This window comes from Symsagittifera roscoffensis, chromosome 7 (assembly GCF_963678635.1).
Source record: "Symsagittifera roscoffensis chromosome 7, txSymRosc1.1, whole genome shotgun sequence".
NCBI lineage: Eukaryota > Metazoa > Xenacoelomorpha > Acoela > Convolutidae > Symsagittifera > Symsagittifera roscoffensis.
The window spans coordinates 49,592,417-49,619,427 of NC_087068.1; the positions used below are offsets into that span (position 1 = coordinate 49,592,417).

Consider the following 27,011-nt stretch of genomic DNA (forward strand, 5'->3'; position numbering starts at 1 on the left):
CTTTGATGATTCAGGGCCTCATGTTAAAAAAAATGTTCATCGCAGATTCTGGCCATGAATTCCATGGTCACTTATTCAAATCAGTCAGTTTGCAGCATTGATTCATGAAATAATGCGCCAAATCGGCGATTGTTGTCCCTGCGGCGTCAACCCGGCTACACGAAGTTTATTTTTCATAGCCAACTTCAAAAAATTTTAAACCCATTTTGATACAGTTTTCTTAAAAAATATTTGTTTTAGCTTTGTTTGCAAATGGTCAGAACAAACACTTAAGCCTGCAAAACTTTTTTATATCTTTGAGACTTAAATTTTGGAACATATTTAAAGGTTTGTCTATGGAATCCAGGAACATACAGACACAAAATTGTGCGCCTATCCAGAGCACAGTTTGGCCTCATAATGTTCGGAACATTTTTTGCTGAGTGCTATGAACTTGTGGTCGCCGACTGACAAACCATTGGAACGTTGAAGATTTCTCTTATCAAGATTTGACACAATTTCCATAATATAATGCTCAATAATGTATTGGAATTGTTGAGCCGGAAGTGTGATCATTTACACCAGAGTTCAAAGGTGATAGCAATAGCAAAGGTCATTATATCTTATCAGGTGAACGTGAAATGGATCATATATCAAACTGAACACGGTCATATCTTCGATTTTTGTCAAACTTTATACTTCTACCGCTTCCTGATTATATCGATTAAACAATTTACGAAAATTATCATGGAAGAATAATAGTTTTTAATACGCGGATTTTTATTAGGATAGCGTCGAAAGATTGTTTAATTGAAGTTTCACGAAAAGCAACTTGGATATACTCAGAACTTCAACGCGATAGATGTTCAAGTATGTTCAGCGAGACTAAAAATTACGCAAATGGAAGAACAGCCTCTGGTTCTAACTCGGCGGACGAGGAGAATGAAAAAATCGCGTTTCGAGATTCGTTCACGCCTCGGCTTTTCCCCTCGTACAGACTGTACGTGGCTTTTATGACTTCATTGGCCCTCTTTCTTGGCTATGCTCTGCTGACTGACTTCAGTGTTGCTATTGTGAAGATGGCTTACCAGAAACCGACAGAGACACAGAGGTCCATGAACTCTTGTGCTGCGTTTCAGGTATATATGGCTTATCTGTCAATTGTAATGCCAACTAAATCGAGGGCATTTTGGAGGATCTTCTCTGAAAAATAATTGTTATAAAATGCTTTGAAAATCCTAGTTCTACAAACTGTACTTTTATCGCCGATGTGGCGTACTTGTTATTGTAATTGTTATTGAACACTCTCGAAAGCGTGAAAGAAACTATGGCGTACGGTTTTTTTTATTATGACTGATTGAATTTTGCCGTTTTAGGGATGAAATATAAGTGTCACGTGGGATACCATGTTTAATTCATCTGTAGTAAAAACTCTGATTTTAAACAAAATACAGTAAATTTTCTCTATATGAAGAAAATTTAGGCTGAGATTTTTGCTATTCACAATCAATTGTAACAAAGAAAAAATCAATTTAATTTGCAAATGTATCATATCAAGCTTCGAATAAAATAAAAAAGATATTTGACAAAATTAGATTTTTTTTTTGATATTTTTTGCAATGATGAATGCGGTCGGAGCAATCTGTGCTACTTGCAATATTTGCTACTAGCAAGCTGTGCAACCAGCTATTCTTGCTTCCTGTAAATCTTTGGGTAGAATTTTAGTCTTAAAATATTTTGTTTTAGAGCAGGAGCTGGGTTTGTTAGTAAAAAGTAACAAAAGATGGAAAACTTTGGCCTACTTAAGACATAATATGACTGACAGTTTGGCGATATTTACGAAACTTTTGTTTTCAAAATGAACTGAGCTTTTAAACTGAAAATTTATATACAATAACAGAAATAAAAAATGAAAATTTCGTTCCTTTTTCAGCTTTCCGTTTGCCTGAGCGTCCGATTAAGTTACGCTACCTGAAAAAAAAAAAACGTTTTTTTTTTCCATAGAATGAAACTTCCAATATCAACTCTTCCAGTCTTCAAGCCGGTGATTTCTCTTGGCCACCTAAAATGCAAGGAATTCTTCTCTCCTCCTACTACTATGGTTACGCCATTGGGCAAGTGCCAGGGGGAATAGTAGCCGGTAAATTGGGCGGGAAAACTGTCATGGGTCTATCAATGATCATCTCTGGACTTTTGACTCTTCTAACACACATTGCGGCCACGGCTCATGTCGTTTTTCTGATCACCGTACGAGTACTCGTCGGATTGTGGTCCGGCGCAAATTACCCGGCGGCTATGGTTCTAATGGGATACTGGAGTTATGAAAGCGAAAACACAATTCTTCTGGCTCTAGCAACGACTGGGTCCAAGATTGCTCCTGTGGTGTCTCAGATTGTCAGTGGGATCCTTGCCGACCGTCAGTTCCTAGGAGGATGGCCGCTGGTGTTCTATTTTTGGGGCGTAGTCACGCTACTGTTTGTGCCATTTTGGTTCCTTTCGGTCAAGGAGAAACCTGATAATGAGTCTTTGACTGAAGATGACCTGGACGCTTCTTTGACGAGGAAAGAGCTGTCACTATCTGTAAGTATTAAACTAGAGTAAAAGGAAACGTCTGCATAGAGTTTCAATTCATACCTTCTTGTAAGCTTATCAAACGACGTATATGATTCAGTGAACCAAAAATACTAAAAATCTGTTCAAAACGAAATCTTTTTGTTCTCAAATGAACAATAACCACATAAACAATAGCAACTTTTCATCATAAAAACCACAGAACAAGTATAATTGTTTAAACTTCAGAGTTTTGTCAACTCAAAATGAAAATAGCAAATTAATACCAAATGTGAGACCCTTCAGTGTCAAATGACAATGAACCGACATTCCTGTATAACTTTGACATCGAATAGTCTCTCTTGTTATTTAGGTCCACGAAATTGACTTTCCGAGCTCTCTCAAAGCACTAAAAAGCCCGTTTCTCCAAACGGACTTTTTAGTGTTCTCCCAAACTTTCCAAAATGTCTCTCAAAAAATTTCTGTGCCGCAGGCAAAGCTTAAAAAAAATCAGGTCAAAATGCCGTTTTTGGCCACCTTTAGAGAAAAATTACGTTATTCTGCACGCGTTCCACCCTCAAAATTAGTGTATATTGGCACCCAAGGCGCCTTTAGAAAAATTTTAGGGTCCATCAGCCAAAAATGGATATCTCAAAATAGTTCATATGGGGGACCAAATTAGTTCTTAGGGTCAGCAGGGGATCGAATCCCTGAAAACAAAAGGCATCCGCCCCTGTCAGCCCCCCCCCTAATTCCACCCCTGTTTGGCAAAAAAATACTGTACTTTTTTGTTCGGTATTGCATTTTTTGAAGACAAGTGTTGTCGATCATGCCTTATTCATTATTTTTCTACGCGATCGTATAATTTTAGATTCACACCACCCACTAAAAACTACAATAATTTGAAAAGTAAAAAAAAAACAATTCTATTTTTTTTTATATTAAAACGGTCGGATTTTTTTAAGCAACTTGCACAGCAACTGGTTGTCCTTGTTTTATTTATGTTTGCTTCATTCATGTGCTATTACAGTGCAATTTGATTATTGGAACGTGATCTAAACTATATTTTATGATTGGATAAATTAGATATTTTACCACTGTAAAGTATTTAATATTAACCAATCATGATCCATCTAACTAACAACCCACTTATTTGTAAGTGCTGAAATTACTTGTAATTTCAGCACCAGAGAGATTTGAATTTAACTTAGAAATTAGTTGTCTCTCCAAGAGAACTTCAGCAGCCGCTTCATGATCTTTTCAAGCGCTAAACAAAATTATTAATGTACAATAACGATTGATAAAAAGATCTCAGATCGTTTTCTTAGTTTCTGCAGTCTTATATAAAACATGTTTGAAAAATATTTATTGAAAATCAAAATAAAAATTAGTAGCATGACAATAAATTGGTAGTAATCATAAAATCATCTGTTGTCCCAGCTTCATCACCTAAACATAACAGCAATCATAAGCTCACTAATATCATTAAAAAACTAAATCTTTTTCTTAAATAAATTTAAACCAAAATAAATTATATTCACTTAATTTTAAAATTAGATCATCAAGGCTTATCCTTGGATCTTAATAAATTTTCTATTTCATTAAATTTAAAACCTGATCATCAAGGCCTATCCTTGGATCAAAAAGAACAATTTTGTTCTCCCCCACCTACTTAACAAGTGTCTAACGACCTCAAACGTCGATTCACTATCCAACCCTTCCAAAAAAAACCCAAGACTAATAGAAATTTTTCAACAAAATTAACCATTCAAAATTAGGATAAACGGTGAAGAACTTCGGTTATTCATCCTTCACTTGAACCCTCCTCTTACCAGACCCAGGATAAATCTTAGACTTAGTAAGTTTAAAATAGTATCTAACAAACTACTTGCGTTCTAATTATACCTGAACCTTGTGGATCGATTTACTCTTCTCCAACCCTTGAACACAATCACTACCCCTAAGTAAGATTAAGTAAGTTAACACCTTAGCTTAGACTAGCCACGAGAAAGTAAAAAATCATTCTTCGGAATCGATATACTTTTCTCTCCAACCCTGAAAAAATAGACCCAGGCTAAGCTAAACAAAAAAATCGTAAGGACTAACAGTTTAAGCAAATAGAAATCATTCAACAACCTTTTGCACCCGTCATCCTAAACCTTATGTCATTTAAAAACCTAGGAAATAAACAAACAATCGTTTTACACAACTGTGAGATAGATAACCAAAAATACGATCTTGTAATCACACCTCATACACAAACAGTTGGATACATTAGAACAAAACGACTAACAAAAAAAAGAAAAATAATAAACAAACAAAAACAAATCACACGAAAAAGATTTTCATAAAATAGAAACGCGTTTTCAGAATCAGAAGCCAGCAATTTAGATGAACTCTACAAATTAAAAGAATCGATTGATAAAAATTGTCCCATTCACGATCAAATATATTTTTCCGATTCAGAAACAACTTCAAATTCATCAAAAAGAGGAAAAAGAAGAATAAAAAAGCAATATAAACACAAACCAGTACACTTGTATAATTGGAATCAACCAATTAGACACATCGATAGTTATATATTAACAGTCATTAAACAAAAAAATGAGCCACACTCAAAGTGATGATAGTCCAGATGACGAAGAGGCTTACCACTTCCTTATAGATGCACCCGATAATAGAGGGCAACATGATTTTTGCAAGAATTTACTTGTAAATTTGTTTGAACCCGGAATCAGCCCATGCAAAGCAGAATTCCCAGATGTAAAAATCAAAAGACAAATTATTGAACATTATTTGAAAGATATATGTAATTTAACACAACAATATGGAATCTACACCATAGAATTCAGCACACCAAATACGAATCATCGTAAATATGTACTTCAAACAGACGATCTTGAATTATAATTTTCAAAAGCATTCTTAGAATATATTAAAAGCATACAATATCATAATTCACAAAGAGCAAACTCCATATTCACTAAAGAAGTTTTGCAATAATATATACCTATATTTCTATATTAGAAAAAACAGAATTTCAAAGTATCTCACCAACTGAAACATCCAAACATACAAAAGTACGACAGGAAATCACATTATTTTCAACTTTTCTACATATAATCAAAGAAAATTTCACTAAAGACGATGTTTCAGAACACGCAAAAATTGACTTACAAAAAATTTTGACATGGTTTATAATAGATTATTTCGCACATAATATAGACTTAATTTCACAAGCAAGAAAAAATTTCAGACCTCAAAGTCTAAATGATGATACTGCCATTACAGAACAGTCAGACTGCATTTATAAATATCCCACAATCAATCTCAAGCAATAAGTACAATATCTTATCAAAGAGATTATGTAAAAGTAGTACCACTAACCATTGATGCAACACCATTAAACTACAATACATTTTTACCTGATACGCGAAGTAACAGTTTACATTCGACCGTCATACACAATGAAAACCTTAATGGAACTAGGAATCTTACACAACAAGATATCCAAACACAATCACACTTCATAAATGAAGAAATTGTCCAAACAACAACAAATACACAACAAAGTATTTCACCAATACATCCAAATTTAACAACACCAAAAAATACAAACACTTCACTGGCACAAGTAACCTTACAATCAACCGTTAAACCTTCGGTTGCTCCAAAATATTCACATATGGATTATCAAACATATAGACCTATGACAGTACCATCAAAACCACGAAGAACGTTCACAAGAAACACTTTTGCAGAACACAATTATAATTATGCACATTCGTCAAAAACAAACTATCCGCCACCAAAAACTAATAATAATCATGTATGTTCTCACTATTGGGATAACCCAATGACAACAACCAACTCAGTAAATTTTCGGACTAATTCACATCCTCCACAGGATCATAGTGAAAATTACCCATTCTTTCAACAAAATAAAAATAAAAAGCAAGCACCTCATCATACGGAATACTTATCATCTGATGATGATTATTTACAACCAGACATTTTTGCACCATATATCCAAGAATATCGCAAACAAGGATCGCGACGACCTCATACATATAATAGAATTTTTTCTCCAAACCCAACAGATACACGAAATCAACAACCAATACATATGCCAAATCCAACTAATACACAATCTTTTCAACCAATTCAACCACAAAACCCAATGACTATGCACTCGTATCAACCAACTCAAATGAAAAATGAAATACCACTCCCATATTACCTTCAACAACACGAAATAACAAAAAATCAACTTTCAAATTTTTCGGAAATGCCAAATGCCGCAGTATCACTACAGATGACAATGAATCCATACCTTATGGGTGGATCATCAATAACATCAAATAAACCACTAATGGTATTCACAGGAACAGACCCTGAATATTCTGTAGAAGATTATTTAAATGCAGTAACAGCAAATGTAATTTTAAATATAGGACCTGAACCAATTAATACACCACTACATCAAAATTGGATACATCGACGCACAGCGTTGATACAAACAACCTTAGATGGCGCAGCTCAAAAATGGTTTTCAGTATAACCTATAGAAATAAAATCAGACTGGAAAAGATTTAGACAAGAATTTTCAAAAATGTTTGACTCCGAAAGATATAAACAACACCAAAGAGTTTTATGTAATGAAATTCGCAGATTACCAAATGAAACCATCAAACAATTAGCAGTACGTATCGAAACACTAGTTCGAAAAGAATATTCATTAAATACACATGACTATAAAAACACAAAAATGACAGAAATTTCAATGATGAACTTAACACCTCAATCAAGGAAAATAGCAATAAAAAAGAGAGCATCTCATCCTTCTTCAATTCGAGAGCCAGATTTAGATTTTCGAAAACTAGTAGACAAACTAGAGCAAGCGGAAATCACAATGAAACTTGAAGAAACAGAAAATCTAAAACTACAATATGTTAATCGAATTGAAACAAACACTACACATATCAATAACATACAGGAATCAGATACAGACCTAGTTGAAAAAATCACTGAAATACTAAATATTTATGAAAAACACCCAAATTTTAAAGGCAAACCATCTTTTAAAAAATGGTGTAATTATTGCCGACGATACGGCCATAGTACTTCCGAATGTAGACAAAAACAACAAGATAACAAAAACAAACCTCGAAAGTATAAAGAACCAAATAAATCATTCTATCAATATATGAAGAAAGATCAAAATTTACCAAACAAAAATGAATACAGTAACAACAGTTCAGGAAAACCACTTCCGAACAACACCAATTACACAACGAATCAATCACCATATAACTCAAGTTATAGAGGAAGATCACCAGAACGAAGAAATACACAGAATTCTCCACAAAATCATTATAATCGATCAAATAGTCGAAATAACTATACGAGATCAAATTCAAATGCAACACAATTTGTTTCTAGATCCAATTCCCAATCAAACCCAAGAAATAAACACTATTCCAATAACCAATCACGAAACTCATCATATAACAGAAATAGAAACTATTCACATAATCGAAATAGAAGTTATTCGAACAATCGAAATCAGAATTACCCGAACAATCGATCAAGAAATAACTCATATAACAGATCAAACTATCACAGACCATATGACAATTATCAAAACAGATCACGGAATAATTCACAAAATCGAAATTCAAGTTATAATAATCAATATAGAAATTATTCCCAATCACCACATAGGATCAATAACCATTATAATAATTCTAAACATCGATACAGAAGTAGTACACCAAAACATCAAAGACATATTAATCAAGTACAGTCAAATGAAGAAACAGGTATTGATGACACAGGAAATAACGAACTACAACTAAATCAAATAAACTGTGGACCATCAGACACAGAAAGTGATACAGAAAATACCATCTCCGTAAATATGATAACAGTCGAAAACGACTACGAACCTATTATATATGAACAACCTTTTACATCACATATATATGAAAATCAATCGGAACTCCTTCACAATTATTATATTGAACCCATCAATACTACACAAACTGCACAAAAAATAAACGAAATTAACACGGTAAATAAACCCAATGAAAATGACAAAACAAAGTGTTTAAACACAAATCATATTTATCAAAATATACAAAAAGAACAACACAGAGAAAAAATTTGGACAATATCATTTCTCTTAGAAAGTCCAAGAAACAAAAAATTTCAACCACCAGATCTTGAAATTGATTTTTTAATTGATTCAGGAGCAGAATCAAACATAATTAACATTCCCACATGGAATGAAATCAAAACATTACATCCAAAATTAATGCCTCTTGCAACCTCTAGTAAACTAGCAACAGCACAAGGATCAACATTAGTAAATTATTGAAAAGTCCAATTATTCCTCCTCCCCACAAGAACAATGGAGCAAAATAAAATTCTAAGCAAACCATTTAAGCAAATATTTCATATCACTGATATTAAACACAATATTATTGGTATACCACTTATATCTAAATATATACCAACAATCAACATCTTGAATAGTAAAATACTAATCAAAGATAAGTACACAAAAACAAAAAATACAGCTTTAACATTTTTTCAAAGATTAAATAAACAACCACCATTCTTTTCAAAATTTTATCCAATTTATAACCAACAACGGAAACACCTGAAACCACTATCAGGAAACGTATATAATTTTTCAATAAAACAAGTTCACCAATATGATAAAAGTCAAAATAAACAACAACTCTTTATGCCAGGATTTGAGTTTAAACCTATTCATAAGTTTTTCAAAATCACGATTTCATCTATAAAATATTTGAAAAATACGAATTCAGACATCATTTCGCTACATGTGTATAACAATACACCGAATCAAGTAACATTACCCTTAGGACTTTTAGGATATTGCAAAACAAACGCTACAATATCACCTGTACATGAAAAAGCATGAATAATATACTCCAATTTTTAGATATTTGTTAATCCACAATTCTTAACGAGGAACTATCCATAAATAACATAATAAGCAATGAAAAGAGGAACACAGATTATTTCTCAAAAACACCATATTTTAAACCAACATTCAATATAACAAATTACACAAAAGAACAACAACAATTTTTAACGATGTTTAACTTTGAACACTCGCAAATTACACAAATCGAACTTGACAAACTAGCAAAACAACTGTTAAAATATTCAACAAAATTTGATGTTGGGAAAATCAGTTCATCACTACATCTCCCGTTAAAACCTGACGCAGTTTTCAAAAAACAAAGAGCAAGTAAAGTACCAATTCATTTACACGATAAGGTAAATAGATTACTGGATATTTTAGAAAAATACAAAATTATCTCACCAATAAACAAAGAAGAACAACCAAAAGGTAACACATTTATTAACCCTGTTATAATCCTAGCAAAAGGAGAATCATTAAAAATAGTTTTAGACGCTAGATATCTCAATTCACTAATAGACGAATCAAAATGCAATTGGCCTATTGAACCAATACAAGTTATTTTAACAAAAATAAACGGAAAATACTTTACAACCGCAGATATGAATAGTGCATACAATCAAATGCCACTAGATGAACAATCACGACGTTTAACACAATTTGTTATTGGAAATCAACAATATGAATTCAACCGCCTATTCTATGGAATATCCATAGGACCAGCAGCATTTTCAGCTTTTATGAGCAAAATTTTTAGACCACTAATACTTAAGAAAAACGCAATCACCTATTTAGACGATGTTTTTATGCAATCACAGACAAAAGAAGAAATGTTTACACTATTAGAACACTATCATAAAATACTTCAGAACAAAAATCTGAAGGCCGCCCCCGATAAATCACACTTCTTTTTAACACGAGTTAAATTTTTAGGACATAATATAGAAAGAAACACAATCACTCCATTAAAATCACGCATTGATGCTATTCAAAAACTTCAACCACCAACAAACAAAAAGAAAATCCAAGAATTCCTTGGAATGTTAAATTTCTTAAGCAAGTACGTTTACAAAATGCAATTATATTTAAGACCATTCTATAATATCCTCAGACAACAAAATAATTTTGAATGGACCACTGAACATCAAACACGATTTGAAGAAATTAAAAAACTTTTAACAGAACAAATTTCAAACACAATCCCAGATCCAAATCAACCATTCTATGCAATGTGCGATGCTTCAAATTTTGGAATCGGCGCAGCATTACTACAATCACACAGTGGTACAAATAAAATGAACCTTATATCAGCAAATTCCCGATTATTCACTCAAGCAGAGCTACGACTCTCAACTCTAATGAGAGAATGTACAGCTATAATTTATACACTTACAGAATATGAATTTCTGATACTTGGATCAAAACATCCAACAGTTCTATTCACAGATCATAAACCAATCATTTTTCTCTTTACACAAAAGTCAAATCCTAATCATCGAGTTTATAGATTTCAATTAATACTAATGAAATTTCCAAACTTACATATAGTTTGGACAGCAGGAACGAATCTTGCATTACCAGATACATTAAGTCGAAATACACCACCTGAATTACTTACACGAAAAACTACAGTTGAAATACCTAAAAATATAAAATTTTACCGTGCAAAAGACGAAACATCACCCCGACTAGATTGCAAATATGCAGTAAAAACTGACATCGAACAATCACAAATAAATAATCTACAACACTTCCCACTTTACTTAGATTGCCAAAATAATCACTACGAATTTGATCTACTTGGAACATCAACTTTCAAACCAATTCCATACTCACAATGGATAAAAAATAACAGCCAACAAAAACGAATAAAACACCACTCGCATAAAAAAGACCTTTTTCCGTTAATTGAAAAAGAAAATTTAACTGATAAAATAAATTTATCAGGACCACAAACAAATGATTCAAAATACACAATAAATCAAGTTTTTGACCTCCATGACCCACTTGACACAATTCCTTTATCTAAATTAGAAATTGAAAACATTTTTCTCCCTCCAACAGACAAAATTACAATTAATATCTTGAAACAAAATCAAAATATTGACCCAGTAATTAGACAACTAAAATCATGGCACAAATACAAAACTAAGCCCGTAAAGGCAAATACCACAACTTTAGGAAATAAAACACTCCTCCGATATTTTCGAAAATTTAATAATACAACAATTAATGAAAACACAGACCTTCTAGAATATCACTTAAATGATACTACAGTTCCCTGTCTCCCTTTAAGTATGATTCTAATAGCTTTTTACATTTCACATACACAAAACATTAAAGGACACTCTGGATCAGAGAAAACATATTCAAATTTTACACAAAATTTTTATTTTCCAAATGCACCAATTTGGATAAAAACTCTATGCAATGATTGTATAGTATGTCAGCTAAATAAACCTTATCCAAATCAAAAACCAATAGCACCAAAACAAGATTTTAAAGGACAAAGTTTATATTTTAACCACCGTATTTCATTCGATACAAAAGAACCAATTTCATCATCCTCTGAAGGAAACTCCTACATTATGGTTATTGTTGACGCATTTACACATTATGTAGCACTCAACCCAGTACCACATTGTAACGCTTATTATGCTTACACAACACTTTATGAACACTGGATAGCCAAATTCGGATTACCCGAAATTTTAGTTACAGACAACGGTACAGAATTCATAAATAATGAAATCATCACACTATGTCATTTATACAACATTAAGCACAAACCGCGTACATCTCATGCACCTTGGACAAACGGTTTAGTCGAAGGTATGAACCGTTCACTACAAGAATATCTTAGATGTATCATCAATGGAAATGATAAAAGATACACAGAATGGTCAGCAGATATAAAATTAATTCCCTTAGCATATAATTCACAAATTACGACAACTCTAGGAATGTCACCATACGAAATGGTTTTTAATAAAAAGCCACGTAAACCAATTAAGTTTACAGCAAACTCTCATAAAAATGCACAAGGTTATTGCCAACCGAATAAAGACTCAGTTTGTTATAATCTACCTTTACACACGAATGATGAAGATCATTTTCATCACCCACAAATCCTTAAATTAGCCTCCGGTACACACACCGACTGGATTTCAAATTGAGATAAAAAACAATGAAAATTACCAAAGAGTAACAAAAAAATTGTTACAAAGGCAAAACATTAACGAACAAATAAATTCACGCTTTACACCAGTCTCAGATTTAAAAATTGGAACATTTGTCTTAACACCTAATTTTAATACAAAAAAAAGAATTTCTAAAAAATTACAACCCCTTCGTAAAAGACCATACCAAATAATCGCCAAACCCACTGACGTAACATATAAAATCACAGATTCAGACCAAAAAGAAAATGTTCAACATAGAAACAATCTATTGCCTTACTACCCAAAAGAATACGCACTACGCGAACTAACTCAATTATATTCTTCACAGGTTTAAAAGTTATTCAAAATCACCCACATACGGAAAATGAAATAAATGAACAAAATGACATTCACCTTGAAAAACAAAATAAAAAACCAACTACAAACCAAAAAGCTAGATCAAAAAATATCTCAAAAAGAAAGGAAACACAGAAAAATGATAGAAAAAATTATACCCCAAGAACAAGTCGAGAAATCAGAACATAGAGAGTCATCACGACTTAGAAATCAACCACGTAAAAACTACAAAACATTCATCCCACAATCTAAAATATTAAAGAAAGTTGAATTTCAAAAACAGCTTTAATTTTAAAATTAATAATATTTACACCTCTGAAACATTTCGAACTTTCATTTTTCAAAATAACATGCTGCAAACACGCAGCAATTCTAGTTCAAAATTAGCAAATAGGATTCATTCAATCCGTCACCTTCTATAACTCTAGCACAAACCAATTAGACGACAAATATTAAACTCCAGGCATATCTATAACTATAACTTTGCGACCTCCAGGTCAAAAATAAGCAAACCATTCCAACTTGACAACTAAAATAAATATCACCATAATATCATAACCCTCCTTTATCTAATAACCCAAAAATCAACAATATTTTCCCAACTCAGACCTCAAAAACCCCCAAACAAAAATGTTAAATTAGCCTAAAGTAAAAGTACGACCATATTAATTTAGCCTAAAGTACAAAAATCGCAAAAATACCCCAGATCACCTGAAAAATAAAAATAAAGTCAAAGAAGACCTCCCGAACACCATAAAATTCGCCCCAAACAACTTTTCACAAAACTCAACCCACTTGTCAAAAAATCAATAAAATTGCCCCAAACAACAAAAAATATTCGACCAAGAAGCCATTTCTTAAATGCTCTTCTCTCGATCAGTCAACACAATTTTCAACATTTTCATAAACTTTTTAACAATACTTAAACTTTTATTCATATTTCTCTTTGATACTTTTGAAGCTTTTATAATAATTTTAATCATTTTTTGCAATATTTTTTAAATTTTCTACTCCCTATTTGAAATCTATCTCCAACTTTCCCAAGTCATTGACCATATTCACAGGTACGAAAACGCAAAGTTTATTTAAATGATACGAACCATTTTTAGTAGAACAGATATTTTTTTAATATTTGTAATTTTTGTAACATTTTTATCATCCATAATATTGACAATATGCAAATGTATAAAGAAGGCAATCATAACATTCGCCTTAGCAACAATCCTTTTAATTCTTTTTCTTGAAGAACACTACAATAAACATAAATTTTTTCACTAAAAGAAATCAATCAAAAAACCCTCAAAAATTGCTAACCAACAATCACACAGTCAGTCTTCACCGACAGCATCCCAAGAAAACCCGACAATACCTATAACTACCCAAAACCCCCAAGCATCTACACTAATTTCTTTCCAAGATAACATATATACCTTTGAAGAACGACACGCTCGCTTATCTGAACCATTAGAACCAGTTCAGCGACAGGCACCCCTAAGTGAACCAACATATAACTTGTACCCAACACTACCACAAGAATTAAGTAGAATAAGAAATATTAGTCAAAACCAAAATACAGTTGAAATAAATAGACAAATTGTACATCCACGACGAAATAGAAATTTTCAAACCCCCGAGTTCATTTTGATATACCCCAATCCCCATCACCAAGTACTCCAGAAAACCCAATTAGCATATTACCGGAAACCCCTACACTTCTTTCACAACGTAGCACCTCAAGTATACCCTCAGATTACTTAGGTTCAACACCAACATCTGAACAAATACGTGAAAATCCCTTTAAACCCCCAAACCAAACATCACGACTACCATATTGGACAACACAATCATTCACACAAGGTGAACCAAATTTAATAAATGACCCAATAGATATTTCTACGGATACAACAACATCATCATCACTACCAGAAACATTATCACTACCGGAAAACACCATCAATAAGCCAGATTTCACCGACGTCTTTCCCCCTAAATTTTCCAAATAAGCTCGACGCTAGATATCGAGAACAATCATCAACAAATATCCCTTTAAGATTAGATTGGAACACGTTCACAGCACCCCCACCATTATTTGGACAACACCCGGAAAGTAACCGACTCCACAACTGGGCACTCCATAGACTACAGTATAGACAAAACATCCACGAAGACATTCGTGACCATAACATCCAAATACTCCAACAAAATAGTCTACAATTAAAATTTGAAATCACGGTTAAACTAAACAACATTGCTCAACATCCTTACCCATTAAACCCACCAAATATAACAGCTCAATCGCTACCACCACCATTTATAACAACTGAAGTAATATATAAATACGACAGATATACCAAAAAGGCAATTGGTTACATCACATTTTATAACCCGTACTCAGGATTATTATACACATGTATATTCTAAAAATATTGATATTTCTCCAACTCCTTCTTCTAATAATCTCCGATCAGAACATAAACTCTTCTCCCCGCACAGGACCCCAAGACTTATTAGTAACACATTACGATTGTGAAGAAAATGAACAAAAAAAACTACACAAATATGCAATAAATCAAGTATCACAATGCGAAACGGAACCACAAGCCTTAGAAACTACAAATGTAATAGCAACACTATATTCAAAAGCCCGAGCAACAACAGTCATAGGATATAAATTTACAGCAACATTTTCCGAAAAGAAAGTACATTGTTCACAAGTTTCTAACGGAAATAAAAACCGACTTGACTACGAATCATTCTACCAAAGTAATATAGAACGACTTCTACATCTAAATCCCGATGATTGTAAAAACAAGCTACTCAGATTAAACATCACAAGAAATAAAAACACCGACAGAAAAATAGTATATTTTCAAGTCTTTGCCGATTCTGTACATCAAGCAGAACTTGAAAGATATCAAGGACATATAAAAATAGATGAAAAATACCCATACAAAGGCGCACACGGAAGATTAACTTATGACATACACGATAAGCACCGGATACCACACATTGGTATAAATAATCCATCAAAATGCAAAGCAGACACAAAAAATAAAGGATATCATGATATTATGTTTTTCGATTGGAAAATATAACTCGAAAAAATACAACTCACACGAGATTTATCTGACAACAGAATGATCTATCAAGGAATTAGACTACCTTGTAAAAACGATCAAGGTTATTGTGATCCTACAACACGGACACAATCAACAATTGTTTGGTTTCCCGAAGATACATGTACAACATTTCAAGTAGCAAAAATACACGCTCGAATGATGAAACTTCACGAAAAATATTTTATACAATCAATTCCATATGAACAAGTCCATCCATCACGAAAACAAAGTACTGATTTTCGAAATATCCATAATATAGAAAATAAATTAACACGTTTTCAAATATATCAAGAAACAGAAATCGCATGCAAATACAGAAACCCACTTCACAAAACACAATATTCTGAAATATTAGTTGAATACGAAAAAGGTTTCGACATGACCACTGGAAAAATAAAAATTGACCCTTATGCCACAGGTCATCCTCTACACGAAGGAACATCATATATACCAGTTAACTTTCAAAAAAGTAATGGTCAACCTGGTGGACATCTAAAGCCACATGACACTAGAAGCACACGTTTACAAGAACTATCACTAATGAATAATTCTTATTTTGGTAATATCCACTATGATATCCACTTAGATATGAAGTTAGACTACACGATTAGTCGAATTTTTCAAGAAATGTCACTCTCCGAATTAGAAACACTTCACCAACTATGCGAATTAGAAAGGATACAAATCCTACAATCACTTGCACTAGCAGTGTTAAAAATACCCTACGCAGGATATTTACTATCAGGAAATAGATCAATTTTTCTAGACTACGAAGGAAAAATTTTATGGTTTTATACTTGCACCAAAAAAGTGTCACCACTATATGTTTTTGAAGATAAAAGATGCTATAAAAGAATCCCTATCTTTTATAAAAAATAAAGTACATTTTGTTGACACACTTTCAAGACGAAGATATTTTTGGGATACCGCATTCCCATGTGGGTCAAAAAATAGCCACAATGTAGTACAATTGAACCCTGATGAAGATAAATATTATCTTCTTACCCCATACCCCACGTTAATGCAATCACTCAAAAAATTTTTACCCGAAAGCATCAGAGCTATTGCTCGTAACCCAAATATTGATTTACAATCAATTGGAATATATTCAAAATCCGATATCCAACACCACCTTAGAACACAACAATTCCAGGAATTATTAACACAAATTGACACTATACAAAGACAATCAATTGACCAAAACTTACGCAAACTTGCCGAAACCGCAGGATTTGCAGATATCTATACACAAGATTATAGCGGATATTTTAGAGACATTAAAGACTATAAATATCTAAACGGTGAAAAATTCAGACCACAAGATATTTCACCTATAAATATTTTTAGCTTTGTTACACTAAAAAATGAAATTCTCGATTTTCTAGGATGGCTCTATTACATCTTAGAAAAATTAACTATCCTATACGCAATGTTTAACTTTATAGGATTTATTTTTTCACTTTTAACACTATACACACACAAGTAAATAGACAAGCAAGTTTAGCACGCATTCCATTTGCAGGATTTTTTGGAATTTTTTCATCATCAGCTAACAAAATTCTTCTAGACGCACAAATCAAAGAATATAATACAAAAATAGCGACAACACAGAACACATACATCGAAGAACATAATAACATAGAAGTAACACCTACAGCACCACAGTTGCCATCCCTACCACATAACCATCCAATATCCTTAGTCCCACGTAATTTCCGAAACCTAGCAATAACACATAACCCAAATTTTAAACCAAACATATCGCAAAGTCCCATACAACATATAATGACACATCATTCACAAGATGATAATACATATGAACAAATTATAGAACAACCCCATACCACCGCTTTTCAGTCTCAAAATAATATTTTTTTTAGTTCTAAATGAGCCGACAACTTGGATCCCTACACCGCTCAAATTCCCATCCAACCAACCTCAACACTCCAATCACAATAATCCCACTTTTTGCTTTCCCGCCACCCGATTTTCCAACTATTAATATAACATCAAGCATGAATTCGGATACTAATTCAGATATTTCAGTTTTATACTCCATTTCACAACTTAATAACCCTAATATAGAACCCCCTGACGAATTTGCAGACTCCGAATCATCTCCATCCAATAAATTTCAAACCAACTCCTCAGTTTTTTCAAAGCCCCCTTTTCAACCGATCCCACTAAATAATCTACTCCCGTCGGTTTCTACTCCCTCTTATGCTTCACAAGTAACCCCAACCTATTCTCCATTTCATTCCGACCGATCATCTAATTCTCCCGATACTCCCCAAATCTCCCAAGAACTCGATAATTTTATCACCCTACAACAACAGCTATTATACCCTAACACCCTCACTATAAATCAAATTTCTTCCACAATAGAATCCTCAAACCCACCTACCCCTACACCCTCTTCACCTTATACTGCATCATTAGCACAATCATCCACATCCACCGAACCATCAAATAGCACTAACCGAGCTTATCGCACTTTCAAAAGAAAATTCCCAAACCATCCATTCCCGACCAAACCAGGAACAGCCTGCGAGTATATTAATCATCCACACCACACCAACACGAAAGATTTTCTAGCAATCACCTTACCTTCATTCCCACAATATACTTTAAACACACCTAACGACACTAACGACACACGTAGTTTTGTAGATGAACATATTTTAATGCCTACACTTCATTGGACAACATATTACCATTTTACTAATCCCCTTTGCCTGCCATTATCTAATACTCATAACGATATAGAAAAGATTAAAGATATGCTGTATCGACTCACCACACCACTATCACATAGACAATTTACTTATATAGGATATAAAAAATCACTAAAAACATTCACTGCACCCCGAGCTAACGAAATTACAATAGAATATTACGACCATAATATCATCCGAACAAATCAAGACCAATTTTTAGATGACGACCGCTTCGCTAACCCAAAACTATCAGAAAAATTCTTCATCAAAACATCATATATATTCACACTCAATATTTTTGATAGAAAATATGATCACATCATTTCTGAAGCACTAACTGATATGCAAGCTTACGAAAGTTTTAAAGAAAAATTTCAATTAATTTCACTAACCTTTCACTTCCTTGCACCACATGAACGCGATTTGCACTGTTCACACGACATTATGTTACGCACTAAACAAACTCACACATATACATACTATCGCTTCATACAAAATCATTTTGATCTACATACTCCATCAAGACAACCACACCATCGTTTTCAGTTTTTTAACTCGAAGTACACTTCACCATTTTTTCTAAATTTCACCTATTGCATCAAAGATACTAACCTCCACGGCATCCTCCGCAATTACGACCCAATAACACAAATGTATATATTTTGTCCCATCACGAAGACCTTTAATGCCGAATAATCCAGACCCTTCCTTATCCCACATGAATTTATCCAACCTATAGAAATCCCTATACTAGAATTTATTCACAATACTAAATGCAATCACAAAATAAATAATCTCATTCAAAACACACCTTATGAGTTTGCAGTAGGCACCGAAGAACTAAAAACTATTAAAGCACTTCAATTGTTTTGGCCACTGCTCCAAACTAAAAACATCATTCGCATACTAGCAAAATTACTAACAAATGCAGACATAATGCGCGACATCTTTCCCCACGGCTTTTTCCCAGACGATTAACAGGTAAGTATAATTTACAAATATTCTTAACTAATAAATTTAAATTAATACTAACCATTCTTTACTCATGTTTCTTTTAGATTTTTAGTCTTCATATCACGATCCTCTGCAAAAAACAGAAAAGAAAAATGAAAAATAAAAACTTGTTAAAATTATTCTACACTTCATTAATAGTTTCCACAAGATAATCTGATAAAATTTATACCAAATGTAGTAAATTAATTTATAAAATATTCCCCCATAAAGCAGTAAATTTAAATATGATGAAAAATTATATTTTTACATTTCCCCCAAAAAACACAAGCAGTAAAATTGAAATTCTATGTAATAAATTGATAAAATGAAAATGCAGTACTAACCTTTTGATATTTTCATTCATTCGCACAGGAATTCTATACAAACTCGCACAGCTCGCCCACGAAGAATTGTTTAAACAATGAATTTCAGTTTCAAGTTTTCACACTCAACAACTCTAACACACGATAACAAGTTTCAAACTTTCCTTTAACCCGGTTGAAAAGGAATTATATACTAAACCAAACTAACCAACGCAGCTTACTAAACACCACAAATCATAAAATAACAGCATGACTAAGAAAAGAAAACCAACAGTACCCAAACCGGATTAACCCAGTTTAAAACTGGATAATTTATTCTTTTGAAGACTTTTATAAAATCTAAGAAAGCAATAATAAGACACAAAAAAGTCGAAAGACAAACCCATAACAAAAACAATTTGATTTTTGAAAAAAGGACACAACCAAAGGAATATAAGAAAGACCAACACAAACCCAACATAAAACGTTATCACATAACAGGACTTCTCAAAGAAATCATACTCCATAGCCGGCCTAACCCACCGCGCTACATCCACGCTTTGTGACCACACTTCTATTTTTAATAAAAGGTACTCAAGGGTGAGTAACTCTTCAAAATAACCGAACTAAAACAAAATGCTTTTGTGAAAACAACTAACTAAATTCATAATTAAAAAACTGAACTAATAAAAATTTTATAAAATGTAAATCAAACCTTGCAGTATATAGATCAGCACACAACAACAAAGACGAACATCCAAAGACAAAATGACCCCACTACACTCGAACAAGAATGGCTAACCACAACCGATATGCCGTCCACAATCACAACTCAAAGGATTTAGAGTACGACTTGACTTCGCAGAAAAAGATTTCATTGAACTAGACCAATGACCACCTCGATGTTCAAGTATACGTACAGATCCGAGTTACAAGGCATCCCCTCCACGCACAATCTCCACGCCATTCCCAGACGAGGTTGAACAAAAAACAAGTTCTCTACATAATACAGAAAAACCCGTCATAGCAAACCATTTTGAAATCAGATTGATTTCGTTGGGAAACACAGTCGTTGTCACAAGAAGACACAACGATTGATGCCCCTAACTCCAGCGTTCTGGATTTTCTCTAACAAGAGGAACCGGACAAGAATACGATGTTCGCCAAGTACCAACGTTCATCATCCATCCTTTGAATTGCAGAAAGATAATTCTAAAAAACTCTGTAAAACCCGGATGGGTGGAACCTGATCTAAACTATATTTTATGATTGGATAAATTAGGTATTTTACCACTGTAAAGTATTTAATATTAACCAATCATGATCCATCTAACTAACAACCCACTTATTTGTAAGTGCTGAAATTACTTGTAATTTCAGCACCAGAGAGATTTGAATTTAACTTAGAACTTAGTTGTCTCTCCAAGAGAACTTCAGCAGCCGCAACAAACCATTATACCCTAGATCTATTGAGCCTAGCAGAGACTAGTTAAACACCCTGAGACTAGAAAGTATAAGAGTAAGATTAGGATCGGTATTAGACTAAGAAGTTGCACGAATCTATCCGGCCGAAAATAAGATAGCGTGACGAGCAGACGGTGTACCCTATCCGAAATTACTCTATGAGTTCAATTCAATTCAATTATTCGATACAGTGAAGAAATACATACTTAATCACTCACTGCATCAGGATAGCTAGAACAGGCTTTTCAACCTAACAAGTAGCTACCCTCCGGGATAACTATCACAATTAAGTAACGACAACGGGTAAACAAATCAGAAAAAGTTGTCGACCAGCTGTACATTGTCTAAAATGTAATTTCTTTTGAAAACCTTTAAAAATTTTGACAGCTGTTCTTGAGAGTACGTTTCGATTTTATCGGGTAGGAGTTTATTTGACATCAAAAAATTGAAACATTTAACGATTTTGCATGAAAGGGAGTTTTCCATAGTTTTTGTCCTACAGCGATAAAACGGAATCATTCCGTTAGAAGTAGAACGTGTATTTCGTTTATTACTATAATTACTGACGTTTAGAAAATCAAGAGGTGAACGTTTTAAATATTGAAAAATGGTTTCTTTAAAAAGTTGAGTTAAATAAATTTCATGAACTGTATCAATGCCCAGATCATTAAACTTTGTTGTTATGTGATCGTATTTGCGTTTGAAGAATATAGTACGGAGAATTCTTTTCTGGCAGATATAAATTTTTTCTAAATTTGTTTTGCTAGTACTCCCATAAACAAGCAGACCATATGAAATTATAGGTACCACATATGCCAGGTAGAACTTTAACAGCATTTTGCGAGAAAAAGCTACCCTGCCCTTATACATAATTCCGTTAAATCGGCCTAGTTTTCTGCACACAGTTTCAACATGGTCTGTAAATTTGAGTTGACTATCAATGATAACACCCAAGTATTTGAAACAATTTGTAAATCCTATGTTTTCACCCGCAAGTGAAAAGTCATTATCCAAACATTGTTTACCAAATGGTAAGATTTTACATTTTGTAGAGCTTATCGACAATTTATTTCGCACACACCAGTCATCTGTTTTCAGCAAATCATTTTTAAAGTAATCATTTACCCTTGTTGTTGGGAAAGAAGCAAGAATAGCAGTGTCGTCCGCAAAAAGACTTAATTCCGATTTTGAAACAATTTTATTTATGTCGTTAATGTAAAGTAAGAAAAAAAGGGGTCCAAGAACAGAGCCCTGCGGAACTCCGTACGATATTACCTGTTGCCTAGAAGTACCGTTCGAATTAACAACAAATTGTTGTCTGTTTGTCAAATAACTTAATATCAATTTGTTGAATTTTCCTCTAAAACCGTACGCGCATAATTTTTCCAGAAGAATGCAATGGTTAACTGTATCAAATGCTTTTCTCAGATCAATAAAAAGTGCCAAGCCCATATTTTTTGTCTCAATCGTTTTTCGCATGAATTCAGTAACTCGTAGGACAGCATGGATACAAGAATGTTTTTCGCGGAAACCAAACTGTTCCGGTATTATAATATTGTTTTTGTTAATGAAAACTAGCATTCTTTTATAAATTATTTTTTCAAAAATTTTGCTAAAAACTGTCAAAAGACTAATAGGTCGATAATTACTGGGATTTTCTTTTTCTCCTTCTTTCAGAAAAGCGACAATTTTTGCAATTTTACAAGCATCTGGAAAATATGCTGTATCAATACATTTATTAAAAACGTTTGCCAGGAAAACAGATATGACTGGTGAACATAATTTAATCATTTTAGTTGAAAGACCATCATGACCACTTGAAGTTTTAGTTTTTAAGGCCCCTATTACCTTAAACACTTCATGTTCATCCGTTTTAAAAATTACAAAACTTGATATGTTTCTGTCTAAGTTTTGAGAAGCAGAACCAACAAGTGGCAGAGAATTGCTCAGGTGCTTACCAATATTGACGAAGAAATCATTAAGTAAGTTGGGTTCAATCTCTTTTTGGGCTGGTTTTCGTTTTCCACAAAAACGATTAAAAGCTTGAAACATTTGTTTTGATGATGTACATTTTTCAATTTTCTTATCATGATAGTCTCTTTGAGCACGCCTAATTGCCATTTTTACCTTATTTCTAAACATTCGGAAGCAATTAATTTTCTCTAGTGAAGGTTTCTTAATCATTTTGGCATGAAGACGATCTCTCTTTTTACACATTTTTTTGATATCATTGGTGATCCAGTCTTTGTGTTTTTTCCTTAGTAATGTTTGTTGGGGGCAAAAACGGTCAAAAACATCCAGACACATTTTTGTTAAATCGGTCAACATGTCATCAATTGTTGCCATATTGCAATTATTGAGATTTTGATGCAAAACAAACAAGAATTTCAAAATATTTTCATTTCTGTTCAAGATTTTCAAGTTTCGACCTATCTTAAAATTGTCACTATCATCCAAAAAAGGTCCAATAGAGGCAACTAGCGCATAATGATCACTTAGAGAAGTTTTTAAAGTAGTTACGCTCATATCATATTTACTGATGATATGATCAATACAGGTAGAACTAGATGCGGTTTCTCTTGTTGCTTCACTATTTGATATGAAGAATCCAAAAAAACTAAGTATCAATTTATATTCATCAATTAATCGAGAATTGCGCGACACGTCCAGAATATCTAAATTCATATCTCCCACAATGATTGAGTTCTGACATTGTTTTGAATTCAAATTCACGAGTAAATCCTCAAATTGCGTTAAGAAATGCTTTGAATTGATTGATGGCGGTCGATACATCAAACAAACGTTTAGTTTCTGTTTACTTCCTAGAGTTAAAGTTAAGACAACATTTTCTAGTTCATTCGATAAAATTTCGTGCGAAAAGTCAATTTGATTTTTTATGAAAAATGCTAAACCCCCACCCCTACTTTTTTGACGGTTAACAAAAACTCCTTCTTGGTAGCCGTCCAAGTTATAAAGTTCCAAGGGATCATTGTCACTTAACCAAGTTTCGCATAAGGCAACGACATATGGTTGCCATTTTAGTGAAGCAACAAGAACTTTTAATTGGTCATGATGGTTGCGCAGTGATTGAATATTTAAGAAAAGTATGTCCCCGTCGTTACCCATTAGAAATCCCTTTAAAATCAAAAATAAAGCTTTAACACAGGAAAAAAAGAGATATTTTTCTGATGTTCAGAAACTCTTTTTAATTTTCAGGTTGATCTTTTTCTTCGCTGCTGCCCATATTATCATCGCTAACAACATCACCACTGGTAGTCATTTTCTTAGGAGGTGGAGAATGGCTTTCAATGAGTTTTTCCACCAAACAGCATAGTTTATCAAGTTTCCGCTCTTGTATATCATTTTGCGATTCATGACTATCCGGTGATCTAAAAGCCACGTTCCTTTTCCTTTTCCCCGGAGTTCCCAAAAAAGAATAAGATTTTGGATATTGAACATCGTCGGAATCAGCAGCATTTTGAATAACATCCGTATATTTTTCATTGTCAGTAGTTACTGAGATATCATTTCCCATATAAATATCGACATCCTTCTTGTTATCAATTGGTTGCCATCTGCCATATGAATTGTACTTTTTAATCTGGACTTGATTCTTATGAGTAGATGCTAGTAGATTTTTGTCCCGTCTGCAGTAGTTCATAATTTCCCTATCTTTTTCTGCCAATCGTTCGTTTACATGAATTTTATTTCCAGTTAAATCATCCCAAAAATCGAATCTTTTATTCCATACAGCATCTCGCTGGTGATTATACAAAAACTTGACAATAATCGGACGATTTCGACCTTTACCTGGTAAATAATGACACGCGACGATGTCCTGGGGCTGAATTGAAATATTTACTGACCTTAGTATCTTCACAATTGAATGGACAGGGTACTCACCACCATCCGACACACCATGAAATGTTAAACACATAAATGAGGAATACCTTTCCACTTTCGTAACTCTTTTTTCCAACTCATGATTGTCGTAAAGAAGCCTGTCATTCTCACCCCGTAATTCTATAATTTCATTCTGTTGGGAATCGATCTGTTTTATTAATTGCTCAAGAAGTAATCTAACAGAGTCTCCATTATTCAAATCCGTCAAAGAAAGTTTTTGCAGTAAGGCCATATTGAATTGTTGAAAGCGAACGTATTTTAAACGAAGATTTTATGCAGCAAACGTAAAAAGAACAACGCGACTGTTTCTTAGCTCATTTTCAGTTCGGGCATAACTCATTATTGTTTGCATTAATTTTACTTTCTTTTCCATTTTTTTTTTCAGGTAGACTTCAGCAAGGAGATTCCGTGGAGTCAGATTTTCAAGAGTCGCAATGTATGGAGTTGCTGTGTGCTTCTGTTCTGCACTGATTTCATGTACAGTCTGTTGATAACTATAGTGCCCAGGCATGCCAATTGATAATTAACTTTAGGCTCTCAATATTTGTTAAAAACTGAAGGAAAAAAGAGAAGCCGAAAAAGATTCTAAACCTAAACAATTAAACAATGCAGAGTAAGTAGCACACAAACTGTTGAAAAAATCATCGAAACTAAAAAAATACAAGGATATCCGGTTACAGCACAGAATATTCGGAACATAGCTTTATAAAATACAAAAATGAGGTTTTTTTCATATGAGTGTTGTTTTTTTTCTGCGTGGAGTGATAAGAAGATCTGACCGAAAGAAATGCAACTTGGGCATCTTCGACATTCATAGTAAAAAACTGTTTCTGTCGAAAAATGACTCAAAAAACTTTCGTTGAATTTATTAATATTTTGATTTACAAAATGGCGCTTACACATAACTTTTTTAATCCAAACCAATTTTTCATGTCAAACCAATTTTTCATGTCTGAAATTAAGCATAAATAACCTACTGCTCACTCGTTTAATCCCTCAATTTTAAACTAAAATCAAAATTCTTTAAAGCTGTCTTTCCAGGTGCTGGGCCAACGTTTTGAAAATTATTAAAAGCTGTTTTTCCAGATACTCGGACATCGTTTTGAAAGTTACGCGTTTCAAGCAGTTCAATAAACTACTAACAATTTAATTGCATCAATGAAAAAATGGGTAAAAGAAGAGTTAATTCTTTCATCCGCTCCTCGCTAATTTTGTCTGAACAACAAAAATAACCAGACCAATTTTTTGACACAAAGAAAAAATTTGATAAAACCCTATTAGTTGTAGTTTGGACTGGACTACTTATCAAAGTTTAAAAAACTCAAACCACAACACGGCTTTTTTTGGTACTAAAGATGACCTGGCTTGAATCATATTTGAGGATCTTGCACTCAGACAGAAAAACCAACAGAGAACAATATAGTTGCTTGCAGTTCCATTCTTCCCACACAAACCCAGGTACCAGAAATGAATATCAGAGTGTGTTGATTTATATTTCATTAAAAAGT

The 27,011-nt window shown here is 33.2% G+C and overlaps 1 protein-coding gene across 1 annotated transcript; it reads left to right on the forward strand.

Annotated features, from left to right (window-relative positions):
- The first annotated feature begins 584 nt into the window (after window positions 1-584).
- Window positions 585-26,738, forward strand: LOC134851090 (uncharacterized transporter slc-17.2-like). Its single transcript, XM_063867013.1, has 3 exons — window positions 585-1,118; window positions 1,984-2,559; window positions 25,889-26,738. Exons 1-3 carry the CDS (start codon window positions 852-854, stop codon window positions 26,021-26,023), a joined length of 978 nt encoding a protein of 325 aa, XP_063723083.1. The 5' UTR covers window positions 585-851; the 3' UTR covers window positions 26,024-26,738.
- Window positions 26,739-27,011: the final 273 nt, after the last annotated feature.